The sequence below is a fragment of the Ascidiella aspersa genome, chromosome 8, assembly GCF_963924565.1.
Source record: "Ascidiella aspersa chromosome 8, kaAscAspe10.2, whole genome shotgun sequence".
NCBI classification, from domain to species: domain Eukaryota; kingdom Metazoa; phylum Chordata; class Ascidiacea; order Phlebobranchia; family Ascidiidae; genus Ascidiella; species Ascidiella aspersa.
In genome coordinates this window covers 11,263,358-11,283,265 of record NC_139454.1, presented here as the reverse complement: position 1 = coordinate 11,283,265, position 19,908 = coordinate 11,263,358, and the positions used below count along the sequence as shown (strand labels likewise).

At 35.0% G+C, this 19,908-nt stretch overlaps 1 protein-coding gene across 3 annotated transcripts; it reads left to right on the top strand.

Moving 5' to 3' along the window:
• The first annotated feature begins 55 nt into the window (after positions 1-55).
• LOC146136096 (la-related protein 1-like) lies at positions 56-19,638 on the top strand. 3 transcript variants are annotated; one of them, XM_083394930.1, is made up of 24 exons: positions 56-910; positions 2,854-2,894; positions 3,244-3,306; positions 3,420-3,485; positions 3,784-3,967; positions 6,217-6,342; positions 6,595-6,753; positions 7,309-7,486; positions 7,753-7,807; positions 8,197-8,286; positions 9,573-9,834; positions 10,420-10,581; positions 10,805-10,968; positions 11,126-11,195; positions 12,831-13,015; positions 13,434-13,601; positions 13,883-14,042; positions 14,357-14,514; positions 14,736-14,848; positions 15,145-15,278; positions 16,311-16,455; positions 16,973-17,082; positions 17,464-17,591; positions 17,865-19,638. In XM_083394930.1, exons 1-24 carry the CDS (start codon positions 115-117, stop codon positions 17,973-17,975), a joined length of 3,828 nt encoding a protein of 1,275 aa, XP_083251056.1. In that variant the 5' UTR covers positions 56-114; the 3' UTR covers positions 17,976-19,638. The 3 variants fall into 3 exon arrangements, with proteins under 3 accessions (XP_083251056.1, XP_083251057.1, XP_083251055.1); XM_083394931.1 differs by having other exon boundaries at positions 3,241-3,306; positions 10,820-10,968; XM_083394929.1 differs by having other exon boundaries at positions 3,241-3,306.
• Positions 19,639-19,908: the final 270 nt, after the last annotated feature.

Genomic DNA, 19,908 nt, shown 5'->3' with positions numbered 1-19,908 from the left:
ATTTTATAATTCAGACAAACCTAATCCTGCTTCTTTTGTTTTAAGGTTGATTGAATATAGACAAGTGTAGAATAGGATCCCGGCCATCTGAAGTTTTTCCGAAACTAAATTGAGATGACCAGCGCTGTTGCGTCAACAAATAATCCTAATATTGACCAAGAGGAGACACCATTAAGTCCATCCTGGGCTGACTGTCAAGATGAGGAAAAAACTAAAGATAAGGATGTGAATGAAAATTTTCCAGAAGAGGATGATGAAAGTGCGGAAGGGTGGAGCACTGTCAAAGGAAAGAATGAGAGATTGGAGCACCATCGTCAGCCAAATGGGCCTGGGCCAGCAGTACGTGGTCGTGGACGGTATAACCGGTATTACCACAAGAAAAAGCGCTTTCCTGTAAATCAGGAAAACCATACTGCAAGAAAGAACAAACTGGAAAACTCTGAGAACAATGGAAGTGACAATGCCACCCCTGCTGCTCAGACAACTGTTGTCAATGGTAACCTTGCAGATTCTCAGTCTGGTGGTGAATCCCCGGACTCAGACTTTAGGAAATCTGATAGCGACAAAAAAGAAGGAAGTGGTGATCAGGCCGACAAAACTAAGGAGTATGTCGATGCTCCAGTGCCAAAGGTAAACCCATGGGGTAAAGAAGGTAAAAAAATGCCGAAAACAACTGCGGCTGATTTGTCAAAAACTAACAATCCTAACCCCAAGAAGCCAAGGCAAAAGCCTCAGTCCAACAAAACCAAACCAACAGTGAACAACAAGGCTGCACCTACTGTCCGTTTACCTTCAACCTGTGCTTGGGGTCAAACTGGGAACAAAAATGATTCATCCTCCCAGAGTGACAATCCGAAGAAATCTGAAAGTCCCACTTCAAAGAAACCCTCTATAAAAGATCCCACATCAGGTTAGTCTTTATTGCTTTCGAATGAATTGCTCTTCATTTTAATTTACTTTGTTAAATGTTTAGGAATAAATAAATTTACTGTTTTATGTAATGCAATAAACCTCTTTGGTATGTGTTTCCACAACAGAATCTTGCCCTCCAACAGAAGACATAATGCTGATTATAAAAGTTCTAAATTTTAATAATAGCTTGAAAAGCGCACCGCTTCAAACAAAAATCAGTCAGCAAGGTTTTAAACTTTTAATATAAATATGCATTTCGCCATTTTAAATAAGAAATCATCAGTTTATCTGTACAAGTAAAAATAGTATTTATATTAAAAGTTTAAGACCTTGCTGAATGATTTTTGTTCGAAACGGTGCGCTTCTCAAGCTATTATCCAATAAACCTCTATTACAAATGTCAACCAAAACTATTAAAAGCTGTTTTTTTAGTTCATGGTCTACAAGCAATTCCCAATATACAGCTTTGTTATGGGTACATCTTTGCTAGGCATATTTGTTCATTTTATAAACATAAAGATTACAAAATAAAATTATGGGGTAAAAAAACACATTGGGGTGATAAAAAAAACATTGTTTTTTACCCCATTCGAACAACCTATTGGGGTAAAATATCTGAAAGCATGAAACAGCTAACAAAGTAACTTATTTTTGTTTGATAGATCAATGTTATGAGTTATGACACAACACAGAATAAAGGCCATTGCCATAAACTTAGTTGTATAAGAATTACACAAACGTTTCTAATGGCATTGTTTTTTGTTTTTTTTATAAATGAGAACAAAAAATTCCCATCAAACTATCAGTCCTCTTTGTATTTAACTTGAATCACTTGCTTTGTGGACAAGTTCTAAGTAATGCTAACAAATATTTCTGTTTTTGAAACTTCGTGATAAGCTGTTGCACTTTATCATCAGTGAAATGAGCTAAACTGATTTGGTTGAAGTGGCAGTTTGCCTTGCGCCAATTAAATATAGCGTAGCTTTAAAATTGCTAATTTTTATAAGGTATGCTTAGAAATGTATATTGAAAAAAACATATATATGAAAAATGTTATATATAAGTAAATGTTTTTCCAACCACGATCAAACAAAACAAATTTGTCCCTAGTAGTTCAAGATTAGCATTATATACACTCCACCGAGTTTTTGTCAGTTGTCACAAGTAGGTCATGTGGATCCATTTACTTCGATATGATCATGTAGAAAGGCTTTTGCAATTGGAATTTTGTTAGTGTTAGTGTTTCCAAAGAATTTTTTTGGAAAGTCTGTGGATTCCAGACAGAACTTCATGGATAACATTTAATTTAATTTTTTAATTACATGCCCAGATGCCCTGGTTTCTATGTTGTTTGCAGGTCGTTTTACTGGAATAATTTTGTTTCGTTATCAGGGCTTTTAAGATAACCAAGTGCGGCGTTGGGTGAACTGCCAAAAGATACAACGATAATGCATGGGGATTAGGTAGTGGCAGCAATTAAGGACAGGGGAGGTGTAACATCACAGCAGTCACCATTTTAGTTTGTGTGATTATTGTTTGCTAGAATTGTAAAGAGGGAGGGGTGTTAAAACTCCTTGGCACACCCATGGTACTTCCTGATTGTATAATTGCTGCAGGTGCAAATGCATAACAATGAAAAACATTTTCGATGCACTTTGCCTTTTTCAGTAAAAAACTTTAACTTTACAAAGAATATGTTAGACATATTGTAAAAAAAATATTTTGCTAAAACTTTGTTGAAGAATATTACTATTTTGTTTCAATCAGCATAAACCCCTTTTTTATTTCAACAAAGTTATTTTTTATATGTTTGTAGTGGTACAACATAATAGTACTATGCATGATTTATATTGTAATAACTTACCATCAGCGCTAATTCTAACTACTAATTTGCAAATTCCTATTAATCTATCATTTGCCTAATTATTGTTTATTTTTTAGACCCAGCCAGCAGTTCAGATGTGGAAAACACAAACCACCAGGTTTTATACTCGTTCTATAAAATTTTTGTTTTAATATGAAATTATGTAATAAGTAACAGCTAATATTAGGTTTTATAACTTTAATTTCTTGTGGCTATTTTATACAATCGGTTTATTTAAAGAACAGCAAAAGCTGATTCATTACATGAAGTGATGTCTATTATTGCTCACTTTATTGAGTCAACACTATTAAAAACAGTTGTTGTGCCTATTATTGCATGTTTATAAGCACTACAATTTGCCATTAACCATAATGCTATCAAATTCGCATTGCTTTTATATATATTGCAGTTTTGGTATTCCTACATTAAAAGCCAACTTTGCATTATTACCTTATTCTTTGTAGCAGACTAACTCACAGTCTTCACCTGAAAAAGAATCATGGCCCACTTTACATGATGCTGTTGGCCCAGTAAGTTCACTATATTTTCTTTTATTTATTATTTTACTAATCTTTGAGTAGTTTGCCGGCCAAGAAAATTTTCTTTGTAATACAATGGAATTTATACTTTTGTTTTGTTTAAGTCTCTATCTCCAAAAAGCAAGATTGAAAATGGATTAAGTGAAAATAATGGACAAAATGACAGACAGGTTGGTTAGCTAGTCAATTGTCTGCTTGCTTACACTAATTTGTGAAATGGGGTAACAGCCCATAATCATAAAAAAAATCTTTATGGAAAAGTTTTACTTGTTTCTGTAAAAACAGCTATCAATATACTGCAATTCTTTAAACTTATAAACAGGCTGCAAATAATTCAAAGAGGGAAGAATATAATTAATAATTGTCATAATATTATGATGAGCCCAAATTTTTTTCAGGTTTTAGGTTTATTTTTAGTTTTGTTTTTAAAATCACAAACCAAAAGAGAGATTTTTATATAACTTTCAGGAAAAAAAACGGCATCAGAGAAGTCGACCTGGTTCGGGTCGTTCCACTGGCAGTAGCGTTCGTGACAATAAGAAAGCACAATTCAGCCACAACAATGACACAAGAAACAATGACACAGATTCATCAAAAGAAAATGACGGTGAAAGATCTTCGGAACCTAATACGCCAAACAGCAGAAAGAAAGGTAATAACACAGTTCGAACTACTGCAGAATAAAGCTTTTTGCACATGGCCTACAGATTTCTACTTGCTTTCTGCCAGGTCACTAAAACTTATGTAAACTGCTTATAAAATATTTAAAATTATGTAGATAATCATGTAGAGTAAGAGTTTGTTTGTTGCAAAACAGCAATATTTAAACGCTAAGAGTTTGTTTGTTGCAAAACAGCAATATTTAAACGCGATAGTTCTACTTTTATATTTTTCTTATTCACTCCTACAGAATACCTATCTTGCATTTTATTCACCCTAAGACAAAACCTATATCACTGTAAAAACCATACATGTACAATTGTACATGGTAGGCATGAACCCATTTTTTATAAAGTTTGAGAATTATTGTTGTAAGGCCGGGCTTTATATATTCACCAGGTTGGCAGGATCTTAAAATATTGTCTGAATTCTTAGACAAGTTTTTTGGCCCAAATTCTCTGTCACAACTATACACATTTTTAAAAAAATTGCAAATTACCTTGTTTGTTTTTTGGCTAAATATTTGGCTTCTTCACGAAGTCGCAGGCATTCTACATGATTTATATTCACAAGTAATGATATTTTTAAATGCTGGACTCATGCTATGTAAGATTACATAGAAAACAGAAATAATAGATCATAAATCTATGGCTACATGGTATTAGTTGTTTAAGAGACCTATTTAAAAAGTGCAAATTTGTTAACTTATATTGTAAAAAAATATTAAATACATAGATATAATCATTACCTTCTTTTTGCTATGTTTACCAGTGTGAACTAGACCCTTAATTGGTACTAATATTTTTTATACCAATTTTTTTTTTTATCTATTGCCTTGCACTTTAATAAGTTAGTCACAAATCGTTTTAAATAATTAAAATATTCTTTGTCAGACATTACATGAGATACTTTGACGTACCTTTTTAACTTTTCATTATATTTCCATATTTATACATTTTTACATCCACTGGTACTGCTATTATGAATGGTGTCAAAGGTGTTGTATCCTATTTACTGTTTGGTTACATTGATATCACAGTGGCTGGGCTTGCAGTAATTCATAAATCTTCCACAATTTTGACCCAGTATTTTTCCATTCCCCTGTTGTTTCAAGCGAAACAACCGGCAAAGATATTCCCGTGGTTCTGGCTGTAGCAGTTTGTCAGGTGCCTGTTTAAACAAAACTTGTGTGCTTGTTTGCAAAACGCTTGTAGACCCCTTGCTCAAGTACTATTAAGTCAAATTGTATTCCATATAACAATGCTAAACGAACATCGTTTGCTGATCCACATGAGCTAATGATATCCACTTATTTTTAGTTAGGAAGGCTGTGTTGGTTTTTAATTTTCCCACTGTTGGTCGACATGAACAGAATCTTTTGTACTGAAACTTGCTCAAATGTTACAATTATTTCTAATTCTTTTGGTGTTAAACATTTAATTACATATGAATTAAAAATTACAACACAACATTTTTTTACATTTTACATATAAATAGTAATATTACATAACAATAAACATAGAAGTTTTATAGTTAATTGTATTTGTATTTTATTTCTTTATTTATAAAAATTAATTAATAAAATAAATACTAAAAAAAAATTCTCTGTTTTTTTGAAAAAATTGCCAAACTTTGTTTGCAAAAGATTGAACAGTATTCACAGCTACTTTTGGTGCCATCTGTGTTTTGTTGATGAAATCTTAACTTCCTTCTATAGTGTGCGTCTGTGGCTTCCTTTCTGACTAAATGCCAGCTGTTTTATGGTTTTGTGGAAGGTGCTTTAAAATAGATAGCAGTTTGTATATATTGTACTTTGCAAAAAGAAACTACTTTTTTAGAAAATGGCATGCACTAGAAATTTTGTACCAATATTATTTAAATAATTTTTTTTTTTTTTTTGTTCACTTTTAATGTAACATTACAATTAATCTAATTAAATATCTTAGTTGAATTGTTTTTAAATGATAAATGTTAACAGTAAACATCAATAAAGGATAAACTGAGGCGTAAATTGGGTTTTTAAATTGAAAAAATAATTTAAACTTAGTTTGTAAGTATTATTTAAGAATTAAGACAGCTAGTTAATGACACACAAATATTTTTGAACGATCACAAACAAAAAAGTCATATTGAATTAACATTCTCTGACTGTTAGTAATCTTGTATTGCCAAGCTGATTTTGTCTTTTTACTTCCAACTTACTCCCTATTTGAGGTCCTATTATATAATTTTTGTTCTCAGGTCGTAGCCGCTGGGTTCCACTTCCAGTTGATGTTCGGTCCAAACGGGGCGGTTCCCGTGGAGGTCGCACAAGGTCAACATCACCCCACAATAATGAACGGAACAGAATGCATCGAAACTATGAGAGTAAGTTAAAATTGTATTTGTCGCAGGACAACTGGACCTAAGTATAAGTGTGTGTTGATATATGTTTTAAAGTTAAATACTTTCTACTCTATGGTTTAATTTATTATAAAAAAGACTTGCTTTCTGTGTGAGGATTTATTATTTGTTTGTCTGTGGAAGCAGTTAAAACATTGCCTATTTGATTTCTTTTAAAATGTTGTTCTGCAGCTTGGTCTGTTTGTTTTGGTGTAAGTTTGTTGTTATATCCTACAGGGAGCAGTCGAAGTCACAACAACAGTAACAATGTGAACTGGCGAGCTCCAAGCACTGGGGAAGAGGGACAGCGTCGCCCTGAATACAATCGCCGAGGTTGGGGTCGGGGCAGGGGCCGCAGTCGGGGTAGAGGAGGGAACTTTAGACGCAGTTCAAGAGGTATCAATATGGGCGTTCTTTGCTTAACATAAGAAAGAGTTGTAAAAAATATAATACGCTAAATGGTAGTAGATTAGTTAGGTGGTATTTTTACTAGTTTGGGGATCACAGCTTATATGAAAAGCCTTGCTATTGTTGTGTCACTCAAATGTTTGCTATCTAAATTGCAATATCTAACCATTCTGCTGCAAAATTATCACTAAATAAAAGGTCTCCTGGTGGGTTATGTCAGCACAATATAGTATTTTCATCAGAATGTAAATGTAAAGCTGTAAAAACAAAATAGTCAAGTGATATGGAAACCTATATTGTTGTCCTTATAATTTATTCATTTACTCAGTTTTGTCAGTTAAAGTGTCATCTGGTGTGTGTATGATGTTTAGTGTGTTGTGTAACCTGTTAAGATTGATCTAAACAGTCACACATCAATATAAACAGTTGCACATATATAAGTAAATTCATCTTTCAACTTGTTGTAAATAGATGTGACTAAGATAATATGCGGGCACATTGTGATTAGCAAATGGCTGCTTAAATTTACCTCATGTCTGACAGACAAGGCTTTCTCTCCTGGGGATTTGCCATCTGGGACTTTGCTCGTTTACGATGCTGCTGGATTCGCTGTACCGGTCGAGATAATTTCACCTGGTTCCATTGCAGAGGATGGAATGCAGATTTACCTACCAGAGGAAAATGCGTTTGTGCCCAACTTGGAATACATAAAGTGGCAAATGTAAACAAACAAAAAGCATCTACTATTTATTATAAAAATGACTGATGCAACAAAAAATTTAAATAAACCTTCACCCACAGTTTTTCCCACATTTTTTTTTATATTAATTATTATTGCTACCGATTTCAGTTTATAAATGTTAGGTTTATAAAAAATATGATGTATTTATGATATTTAGCTCTTATGAGAGTGAGAACACACTTGTACTAAAAAATGTAGAAGTTCAGAAATATTCATAAATTTATGTTTCTAAATTTTTTTTGCAGAGAATATTATTTTAGTCCAGAAAATTTGGAGCGAGATTTCTTTCTTCGAAGAAAGGTTTGTATAGATTACATTTTTTTACAACAGAATGTTTTGCAATAAAGAAAACTAAAATAAACACATTAAGACTAAAACATTACATGAACGTTTTACAGTGCCGTTTTGGCTTGGTAGTATGTAAAACCAACAAATGTTAATTGGTTTGAATAAAAAAAGACATGAGAAGAAAGTGTTATTACGTTTGATTGCATCTCTATAGCCATGTGGGTTGAAAGTAAAGTACATTTTTATGGTAATCAGTTCAATAGAAACTTTTGAAAAAGCTGATAGTGTTGCTGCTACAACAACTTAACAAGATATATACATGTTGCCAAACAGAAGTATTTTTTGTTAAAAGCCAAAGCCATGAGTTAAATTTGCAGTACTTAAGTATGTCTGTGTTTCAGATGGACAAAGAAGGATTCCTTCCATTAAACTTCATCGCAGGATTTCAGAGGGTTCAAGCCTTGACAACAGATTTTGATATTATCAACAAGGTTAATTTAATTAATATGCCTTTTATATTTTCTTAATTACATTATATACTTTTTTTGTAAACCAAACAAACAAGGTTACCATCTGCTAAGATAAAAAAATAAGCAGTTTACTATGGGGTGTATCCATATATAAATCATCCTAAAAACATTTGTTCTCTGCGGAAAAAACGTTGATTGGTTTAGTTGGCAAATCTTTTAATATAAAAAGAGATGTGACGCCATCGTCCAGGGTTCACTAAACTTTTTTCATAAAGGAGTCAGATAATTGTAAGGCCTGACTATCGGGGCCTAAAACCTGTTAGTATTTACAATTGTAGGCCAGGTATAATTATTGTCGTTAAACGAAGTAAATATAAGAAACCACGCAATATAACTGTAGTCAGGCTTAATAAATTCTAAAATATTAATACAAACTAAGCACACAACTCCCAAATAACACATTTTTTTAGAAATCAGCGCATTAGTATTTTCTAAGACACTGTAACCAAAAAAAGCACAAATGTTAGAAATAAGTTTTATAGGTTTAGGTTTGCCAGTTACATCTCTTGACATAATTGAATTCGTTTTGTGCAATATTGACCTACCTTAATTTCAATATAACAAGACGCATAGTTTTTTAATTTATATGTTCCCACTCCCCTATTAAATTCTTTATATGTTGAACACTGTTTCATAATAATTTATTTATTGTATGTTTAGAATAAGTTACTTAGTAGTTGTCATGTTTTTTAAATATAATACTATAGCATTGCAAAAAGTTTTTAGAAAAAGTAAATTCATAAACTCCAACCGGAATTACTGTCCAAACAAACCTTTTGATCAGTATTATGGGCGCTGAACTTTTAAAATTGCAGGGCGTTTTTTTCTAACCAGTGCAAAAATGTTTAATCACACAAAAAACGTGACAGCTCTTAGATTACAAGTTGTTGCACTTTATGACTGATATAAACCATTTATCATTTGTCAGTTTCTTACAGCGCCTGTAGGCTAAAAAAGTTTCCAATAAGATGGACAAAAGTTAACATTAAAAATAAAAAAATACCATTTACGTGTCTATACTTGGTAATTCAGGAAAAATTTTGAATATTTCAGGTGAACTAAGACTGTGCAACAGGAATGAATTTTGAACACTGATAGTGTGCATAACTTGGTCAAATTTCTGAGCGTTTCAACGGCCTGTCAAAAATTCAGGTCATTTAAAAACGCTCTGCACACCCACGTTCGGCGCCTTTGGTCAGAATATACAAACATCACCAAAAGTGTGACTGACAATCACTTGTTTCCAGGCGCTTGCCGACAGTTCAGTTCTTGAGGTGATCGATGACAAGGTTCGCTGCAAAAACGATCCGAAGCATTGGGTGATACCTGACAACCAGCTTGAAGAGGGTGGGGTTCCTATTCCCGAACCACGACTTTCACCCTCGGCGGCCCCCGTCATTGTCAGCCTTAGCCCAGCCTCTACAACTTCGGAGGAGTTCTTTCATTCACCAGCGAGGAATCTTCGCCATCGTTCTGTTGATGATGACAATCAGCGCCCTGCTGCCGTCGGTGGGTCTTAAAACCAGTTTTTAGTGAAATTCAAATAAAGGGTTAATTGTGGTTTGGTTGTGTGCATATGTGTAGTAAGCTTGCCATTCTCTACTGTGTCCGAACATGCGCCTCTGTTACTGGTTCCACTCTGCGATTAAACATTGGCAAAACTAGGTGGGTCTTTAAATCAGCTAAATAAAAATAAAGGTTTAATTTTGGGTTTCTCTTGTGCATATGTGTATTAAGCTGCCCATTGTGTTTCACTCGGCGATAAAACATTGGCAAAACTAAATTTAATGAAAAGTAATGCTGTGCCTAAATAATATATCAATAAACAAAAGCAAAGTTTGGAAAAAATAATGGAAAATATTGGTTTTAGTTTGAAGTAAACTAGTATCAAAGCTTCTATATGGGTTTTGATATCGCTAATGTTACATCCAATATATACGGCATTTGATAAAACAGCGGGTGTCTGATAAATTAAGTAGGAGTCTATGACTACGATTATTTTATTTAGGCTGTTAATGGTTTCCCGTCATTGACTTTTATGAAACAAAACTTGTCATGTTTTAGCACTTAAATAAAAGGAGTCCCATATTTTAGTCACCAATCAGCGTCACCGTTCTGTGGACGACCAAGTCAATGTTACAGAGGAGGTTGTGGCACACTCAGAGCTCTGGAAGTGGGTTGACTCTCCAGGTTTTGTACCAGGAAAGCCATTTACTGCAAAAGTGGAGCAAGCAGTGCAAGAAGAAACCAATCAAGGTTTGTCTGATAGTTTTATTTTGTGTTATTACGTTTCTTGGGTGGCTCAACGTAATATACTTTTTTATTTATTTTTTCTTGTAAAAAAATTATCTGGCAAATCTGTATATGTCCACGTAACAATAAAACAGATTAGAAAATTGAATGCGATTCTGCTACAAAAACATATGTAAATTTTCGATTTGTAATTGTTGTTAATCACACTTTTTTGCGTACTATTCAGCCTGTGTTTCATTAGAAGGCAGCACAGAGAAGGTGGGTAGAACTGCCGAGGCAAAAGGAAGCCTGATGTCCTCGCGTAAAACTGGATTGAGCTCCAGCCTGCCTGACATGGATCCACAATGGTGGACTAAAGTGGAAAAGCATAAAACTGGAAGAGTTAGAAAGGTACTTTAGGATTTAAAGGACACAATTCTGTGGCAATTTACTTTTACTTGTGTGGATATAACTTATAGATCAAATAAATCTTTGTTGAGCTTTGATAATAAAATAATATTAGGTGTAATCCTAGATAGTGGACAATACCTTTACACTTTATATCCAGGGGAAAGAACATACAAAGCCTGTGGTTGAGCCTGAACGAGAAAAAAAGAAAGAGAGAAAGCCAAAATCAGGTAAGAATTAATCGTATTTACTTTTCAGTACTTATACTTTCAAAAAGTTTCTACAGTATATTATGTATACAACAGAAAATACAAAGTTATTTCTCTTTCTTTTAGTTGTATGCCATTACTTGTGTAAAAAAATGTTAATACTTTTTTAAATAGGGATAAATGATAAAACAGGCCGTTACTCACATTTTAACCAAATTGTCTTCAAATACTCTCCTCGCTCATGGCGGTGAATTCGGGTCTAGAACTATATACACACCGAATTAACTCCTAACATTATGTTTATAACGAACCCAATTTCCGAGATTATGCAACTGGCCCAAGATATTTCCAATAAAAAAACGAATAAATTGCCAATTTTGTGTAACCCGTGATCAGAATTCCAACATTGTTAAGGGTGATGTATTTTTTTCAATGCCTTGCCGATTCCGTGGGAGAGGGTTGGAATTTCGCATTTCCATTTAATCGTGGATTTAAATTGCAAATCACAACAACATGTACGTAATTTCTTGCAACCTATGAAGAAAGTACTTGCGCAATATAGACATAATATATACTTAATAGCGTTAATACCGTAGAACAGGTTGCCTACATTGTGTAATAACATGAGGGTGTACAACCGACTTGTCATCTTAAGCAACGGCGTTTGCCATGTTACGACAACGGTAAACAATATATAAAATATGTATTGGTCTCAGCAAGCTTTAAGGCAGTGCTTCCCAACATTTTTCAGTTCGCGACCCACATTTAATGCAAGTTTTATTGTGCTACCCACAATAAGATATGAACATTACAAAAAATCGTGCATATTTGCTACTTACATACGTACCGAAATAGTTAAAGCGACGTAATCATCTAATTGTTACGTCTTTGTGATATTATTGCATAAACGTTAAGTAACGTAATGATAATGCAATATTCTCCCAATCTATAGAAAACATTTAGAAATGTTTTGGACCCACCTAAAATAGCCACCAACTGGTTGGGAAGCACTGCTTTAAGGGATCAACACTTAATTTTTTACGTCGGCAACTGCGGTAAACCAGCGTGACACAGTAAAAATCATCGTGATACGTTAAAACCATCCATTTGTTAGTCTCCTGGCGTAATATCAAACGCCACCGTTGGCTAACAGCCACGAAAAGTCGTGCTCCCTGATGCGGGAAGCCTGTTTATCTCAATATGGTGCAGTTGAGAATAAATCTGTTTTTGAAATAAAATGGTCATTTTTCTGTCGCACCCTTCTTACTTTGACAGCATAACATCTCGACAAGTGTTCCTCCCACCAAATAGCGATGGTACTGGGTGCGTTTTACTCGTTGCCTGTTTGCTATTATTGCCTTTTAACCGATATACAGAGGTACAAAGCAAAGAAAAACGTGTTTATGGAAGTCCAATCTTTTTCACAAACAAAGTTGTTCCAGCTTAGAATCATGATATCGTTTTACTCTGTACATTAAGTTTGTGATTTTCCGACAAATCAATTGTGTATTTTTTAAAAGTTGCGTTTTCGAAATAAGGTATCTAAAAGTTACAAACAGACTTGTCGTAGGTAGGTTGTGAACAATAGGAATTGAAGTTTGGTCCACTGTATATTGCTAAAACGAAATGTCTTTATAAATTGGTCAACTTTTTCAGGCGCTGAGAAGGTCAAACGAAGATCCAAGGACAAGGTAGAAGATAAACGCGAGGAGTTGGATTTCATGTTTGACGAGGAAATGGAGGAACTAAACATCAACAAGCGAAGTTTCACCAAGTTCGATTCCGACTCTGACGATGATGTTACGGATGCTGATATCAGGAAAATCATTATCGTCACTCAGGTTAAACATTGGATACTGTTTCCTTGTTGTGCTCTAGTGATTAGGATAATATACAAAAAAATTATTATAATATACATAAAAAAATTAATGTGGATTGCGGCTCTAAAAGGAATATTCAGATTATATCAACTTTGGAAGTAAATTGTAAAAAAAAATTCTATGGCCATGAAGTGTTACCAAAACGTTTCTTTGATTAAAATACTGATTCCTTTTTTGAAATCACACAATTTTTTGTCGTTGAAGCTTGGTTACAGACACAAGAACTGTCAGGGTGGTACGGTTACTGGTATTTTATATAAATTCACTATTTAGTTTGGCATCACGCATTTTTACTGACTTAAAAAAAAACATAACCCGAACTCGAAACCTACTTCTTCACCTCGATTAGCGACATTAACGATGTCGCCCTGTAATGCAGACGCCGCCGGCTTTCCGCAAGCACCCAGGCGGGGATCGAACTGGAAACTTTCAGTCGCGAACCAAGATGACGCAGGACCTGGCGTCGGTGATCAACGACGGACTCTACTACTACGAGCAGGGACTCTGGGAAACGTGGGACGACGAGGTCGACGCAATGGAGCCTCTGGTCTGTTTGAGTTTGTTGTTACTTGCAAAAAAAATATTCTTTGCTGTAAATAAGTTCGTTTAAAAAGTTTGAAAAACTTCGCTTTTATAGCATTCAATGAAACATGCACATTGCACACCCATGTGTGTTAACAGCTTTATCTAGCTCTGAAGCTGTTTTTTTGACCAACAATTACGGCTTACGTATCATTAGTACACCGAAAGCCATCCCAGACTCGCCGATCGGTGTAGTTTTATAGCATATGATAAAACGCCTTTAACCACCACTGATGTAACCCATAGGACGCAAAGTCGCAATACACGACTGTGAATGTCATAAGCCAAGAAGATTTTCTCGGCCTGATCGGAGAGAAGAAGTACTCGAATGAGAGTCAGATCACACCTCCCGGACCCCCTCAGAAATCAACAGTTGGTCCCCCTCCTGTTGTTCAGAGTAGCACAGGTAAGAAATATAACTGATTAACTGTTCATGCAACTGTGATGTTTCTCGTCGGAAGTCGCACTGACCAATGATAAACGCGCAAATGTTTTAGTAGAATGGTACACCTGGTACCCTAATCACATCAACTTGATTAAGACGTTTTAATACGCGCTTGTATCGTTTTCAGTTAATGTGTATGCGTTGCAATTCATCATCAAGCTACATAACAGATCTGTGCATAGCATACTTAAAGTTAGAGTTATTATTAATTATAGAAAGTGAAAACTGAATTTGGCAAGGAGTATTATCATGAAATTTTGTATTTTCTAATGAAGATGAGCCTGTGGCAAGATCCCTTCCTGCGAACATCCATGCCAGCCCCGGTACATCAAAGGGACAAAGGAAACCGCCAAGAACCCCGCACCATAAGGATTCGGCAACGGCCCCAAGGTTTTACCCTGTTGTAAAGGAAAACACTGGCCCCGACCCGATGGTGAGTTCTGAAAAAAAACTAATTTTACAAAATTTGTACCACTCACTTACATAAAGTCATATACGTTTTATTTTGAGTAGGAAATAGGAATACTCGAGATTTAAAATACCTTTTCTTCAAATATGTTTTTATTGTAAAATTAAAACTAAACATAAACTTCTAAAAATGTACGTGATTAGTTAAGGTATTGGCTTTTAATAATTTGCCACTACTACTTTAAGACTCCACGCAAGCGAAAGACTCGCCATAGCAGCCATCCACCAGAGGAGCACCACGTCGGTTGGATCATGGACATCCGGGAACACCGCTCAAGATCCAGGACTCCTTCAGTCAGGTAATAAAAACGAAAAAATATACTTGAATCTGTCCAGTAATTTGAAAAACATACAGACAATGGTGTTTTGTTGATTATAATGAATTCTGTGTGCAATTGTAAAATTGTTCTTCCTGCAAAATTTTATTAAAGTGCCAAGGTTTCGATTACCTATTCGGGCATTCTTCTTCAGGGCAATATAATTGCATCTATAGGCGAAAAATGCCGGAAGAACATTACAATTGAAATAGTGCCTGACAGCAACAGGATAATTCTGTGTACGTTGTTTCTTCAATTTTAAAAACGTACTGTTGCAGTGACGGAAGCAACCGGCGCGGTGTCGGAACACCACACTCCCTGCCCAAGTTTGAGCACCCCTCGCATCTTTTGCTCAAGGAGAAGGGATTCGCTCAACAGGTGTACAGCAAATACCACGGCAAATGCCTACGAGGTAATCTTGCGATTGGAATAGTAAGCACATTGGTTGTGCTCACGTTTTTAGTTTTAGAAATTAGCATAAATTTACTACGTTGGAGAGTGCTCCTATTGCGCATTGGAAATTAAGGTTAATCAGTGATTTAATGCGTAGTGGCGTTTCGAATTGTAACAAATTTATTGTGAGTTCTCAAATATACATATACATGGGCTTACATGACGAATCGTAGTTTTAAACATGCAGCTATTCTAATATTTTTTTAAAACTTAGTAGAATAAACAATTTATAAAGGAAACAGATGTTTGTACCACAGTTCTATATTTGGAAGTGTATTTTTACACGCCAACCTCATTATAGTTTTGTGAAATATGTTTTTATTAAATCCACATAAATTATCTATAGCTGTAGTTTTAATCAAGTATGTAAATTGTCCTCCCGCCTTGCCAGTATATTACGACAGCGGCGCCCGTTGTATTGTCATGCTACGTTTGAAAGTTGAACCGCAACACTAGATTTAAAAATAATATCTCTTGAAAATTCGGGTTTTCACAAATACATGAGGCAAATATGGTTAAAAAGAAATAACAGCCTATCCGAAAGCCTTGGTTTTGGTAGACACAATGCGGAATAATACTCAGTTTTGGAAACGAATTTTAGACCTGTTTATTTTTCCCATTATTTTATTTTTTTTTAAATCTAGCTTTCAAATTCATGGCTCTCTGTAATTCGAGAAATTTTAAATTGTGACAAGAATCTTTTTGCAAATGTTTCAAGTAAGAAAAAAATGACGTCCCTGCACACGATTGAATCGAGTTTTATTCTTAATTGTTTCAAAATACCCATGCTAAAACATTCAGATGTTTCAAGCAACTCCTTTTGTTTTTTTAATATTTGCGAGCTTGTATATGTTTGGCACTATTGGCAGTGTAATTTGTACTAACCGGCGTTTCTATTACTGTGAATTGTAACTGTGTATCTAACATTAACGGTAATCCAAACAAACAGATAGCGTTTAAATTCAGCTAACCCTTCTTCCTTCTCGCACAGAGAGGGACCGTCTTGGTGTCGGCCAATCGCAAGAGATGAACACTCTCTTCCGCTTCTGGTCCTTCTTCCTCCGAGACAACTTCAACAAGAAGATGTTCGAGGAGTTCAAGGGTCTTGCTCAAGAAGATGGAAGACATGGCTACAGGTTAGTACCAGCCTTAGACAACTGTATTTATTTTATTTTTTTTTAATTAGATTAGAATTAGAATTACCGAATTCCTAAAAAGTCAAATTTTAACTAGATTTTGAACTAGAATTTCATTTTATTATTTACAATCATCTTATGTAAGTCGCAAATTAGTTTATGAGAACGTGATTGGTAAATATGTGTTTTTATGCTTTTTAGACTGGAAAATGTTTCTACAAGTCGTTCCAACCAAAGAGTTTTAATTAAAATTCTTTCTTTTAACCGAGAGACTAAAAATGCCGTTGAACAAAGTAGCTCTTCTTGGTAAAATCCGAATTAGATTGGAACAGCAATTCTCAAATTAGATTAGAATTAGAATTAGCCGCATTTTTTTCAAATTCATTGAATTAGAAAACTAGAACGAAGTTTGGTTAGTACAGCGGACCACAATTGAGACTATTTTTGTATAATTTTGTCTCCGGCGTCCAGTCCACTACATTATGTTTTAACCCCTCTTTTTTTAAATGTTGTATAGATATGGACTGGAATGCCTATTCAGATTCTACAGCTACGGATTGGAGAAGAAATTCCGCTTAGATGTTTTCCAAGAGTTTCAGGCTGATGTCATTCGTGATTACAAAGAAGGTAAGGTCATTTTCTGTCATGTGGTCGCGTGCGACCGGTTTAAAAAATGCCTAAATTTACTTTTATTGAGGCCAAAATAAATTAAAAACAACGCGCTTCAAGGCCGCATTTTAAAAAAATATATCGATTTATTGCGAGAATAAACTTACACCTGGCGTAATTATATGACCCTTGCGTTAGTAATATACTAAAAAATATTAAACTTAATAGACCTGAAAGCCTCGCGTATCACTTATGCAGCATAACATCGTATAATTAAAAAACATATGTATTTAAAAAGTTCTCAAAAAGTTGATCGTTATTAGTTGCGTCCACTGTTGTTTTCTGAAGACCACCTGCTCTCTAACACGTTAATCACTTCTATGTGCATTACTTACACAGGACAATTATACGGACTTGAGAAGTTTTGGGCTTTCCTCAAATACTCTGGCTGTCCGAAAGCGGACGTCGACTCCAGGATCCTTGAATGGCTGACAAAGTTCGAAAAACTCGAAGACTTCCGCGTTCTGGTGAGCTAAATAGGCGTTTGCTAGTTGCGCAACAGAATTAGGATTTTTGGAAAATAGGATATGTTTGATAAAAAAGTAATTGTATGTGTTGTGTCGTGCTTCGTGGACTCAACATTTCCGGCAAAAATTGTTAATCATTTTAATTTTTTATCACGATATATGCCGAGCGTTTCTTAAATAAACAACATGCTCAAGACCAAGATTTCGGCAACGATTTTTTCATTTCTAACTTGTGCAACTCTAACTGCTTTCGTTTTATGTTATTTTTTGTAGCCGCCCGTTCAAGAGTGTCCAACTGAAACCACGAGCGATTCGAGAGCCACAAGTTCAAATTCAGGACCTTCAAGTCAGTTAAGCCTAAGAACTCGTTCGAAAGACAAATGAGAACGTTTTTCAACTTAAACTTCGTATTTTATCGCGTTTACCATCAAAATCGACATTTGTTGGGAGTCAATCAAAACTATCTAATTTGATTCTGTTTGCCAAAGTCACCATTCTTTGTCGTTCGGATTTATTTGCAATTTCTACAAAGGGCGAAAGTCGATTTGCACGGTTTTGTGACCTCACTGTTTAAAACGCTGCCAAAGGTTTTTGAACACGACAATTCTCTGCCCATATTTGGACATCAGTTTCTAAAATTCACGCCTGGATATTGGAGCGTGGCAAGTTTGCCTGCCAAGACGTCCAATTTCATCCAAGGCTGAAGAGCTTTCAAGGTGTTACCAGTGAGCAATTTTGGGAGTTTAGATACGTTATGTTTGAATATTGAACGCCCGATGTAGGTGCTCCTTGAGGTAACACTAGCTGTGCACAAAACATTTACTACTCTCAGCCTGTATACTCCCGCTCTGTCGTCTCTGTAACTCAACTTGTTGTTTTGTCGACATTTTCACCACGTTTTACTTTTTAGCCCAGAAACGCCACCAGTTTTGGCGTGGCAAATTGGGATTTTTGCTGGATAGTGTGTTTTTTATTTCCTTATTCTGTTGTTCCCACTGCTAAAAAGTGCCTTTTTGTTTTGCGCTGAATGAGTTTCAATTTTTTTTCTGCCAATTGGGGGCAAATATTGCCGAAATTAGCTCTTTTTAAATGTGGCAATTTTGGTCGCTTAGAATCATGTGATTTGTTTGTGGGAAAAAATCCTAAAATAACAAAAAAAAATGACGCCGGAAAACTTCTTTTGCTTGGTGGCGGTGAATTGTCACTAGTGGGCGCTCTAGAATGGGCCATATTGGCAATTTTGATTTCTTTTTTGCGATATTGTTAATGTTTTGAGCTTTTTGTTTGTTGTGCGTGCAATGAAAAAAGCTTCGGAAAAGAAAAGCGTAAAATATTCGATGAAAAAATGTTATACAGAGGCTTATAAGATTCTGTATAATTTGGCAAAAACACTCTTGTTACGAATTCGAAATTCATCCTTGAACTGCTGCTCTTACATCCTTACCTATTTTCAAATTAAACTACTTCATCGCAGAAGTTTTGTTTTTTCTGAAATGCGTTTCTTATCCTTTTGGTTGCTGTGCTTTCTTGTGTAACAAAATTAAACAATTTAACAAATGAAACATTTCATTGCCACAAAGATGCTAAAAGTTTAACCCCTTAAAACTTTGGTACAAAAGTCGTTCTTTCCACTGCATTATTTTCTTGTTGTTGTTGCATGAAGTTGCAATAAGATGTTTGCCAAAATAATTGGACGAGTTTTGCGTTGTAATTTGTAACACTGTTCCTCCGTCTAATCAGTTTTAATAACCAGACAGTCTTCTACCTAATTTTCCTAAAACTGTATTTTTCTCTAATTTTCATCCTCTACTCGTCTAATGTTTGAAAAAAACGTCAGCAAAAATCTTTCTAATTTCCTCAATAAGGTGTTTGGGTTCTTAATCACCCCTTTACATTTTGGCCGTTAGAACTACAGTGCTGGATATTTTGGTGACGATTTTGTTTTGCTGCTCGCGTAACTATTGAGTGCTTTCGCCGTTTTGTTCATTGCGTAATTTATGTGGATCGAAATAGACACGGGGACAAACTAAAATTAAAAGGACAAGGAAAACGCTCTGTTATTCTCTTACTTCCTATTGTTACACGTGTGGTTCGAAATTTCACTGATAGGCTAAGGATACGACATAAGGGCCTGAATATTTATTCTTTTGGATCGGCCAAACACAGCAAAAAAGTATTTTGCTTGTTATGACGCCCGGAGTTAATCAAAGTACGACTTAAATCACAATGTTTCATTTGTGTTAGACACAGTATGAACAGTGGTGCAGTAGAATAATGTATATTCCGAAAAAACAATTTTTTTTGACGTAGGTTTGAG

Excerpts from the sequence above, each read along its gene's own strand:
- LOC146136096 (XM_083394929.1), top strand. The coding sequence starts at position 115 with ATGACCAGCGCTGTTGCGTCAACAAATAATCCTAATATTGACCAAGAG. Across the intron at positions 3,968-6,216 it reads GCCAAACAGCAGAAAGAAAG|GTCGTAGCCGCTGGGTTCCA; the intron begins GTAATAACACAG and ends TTTTGTTCTCAG. Across the intron at positions 9,835-10,419 it reads TCAGCGCCCTGCTGCCGTCG|TCACCAATCAGCGTCACCGT; the intron begins GTGGGTCTTAAA and ends CCCATATTTTAG.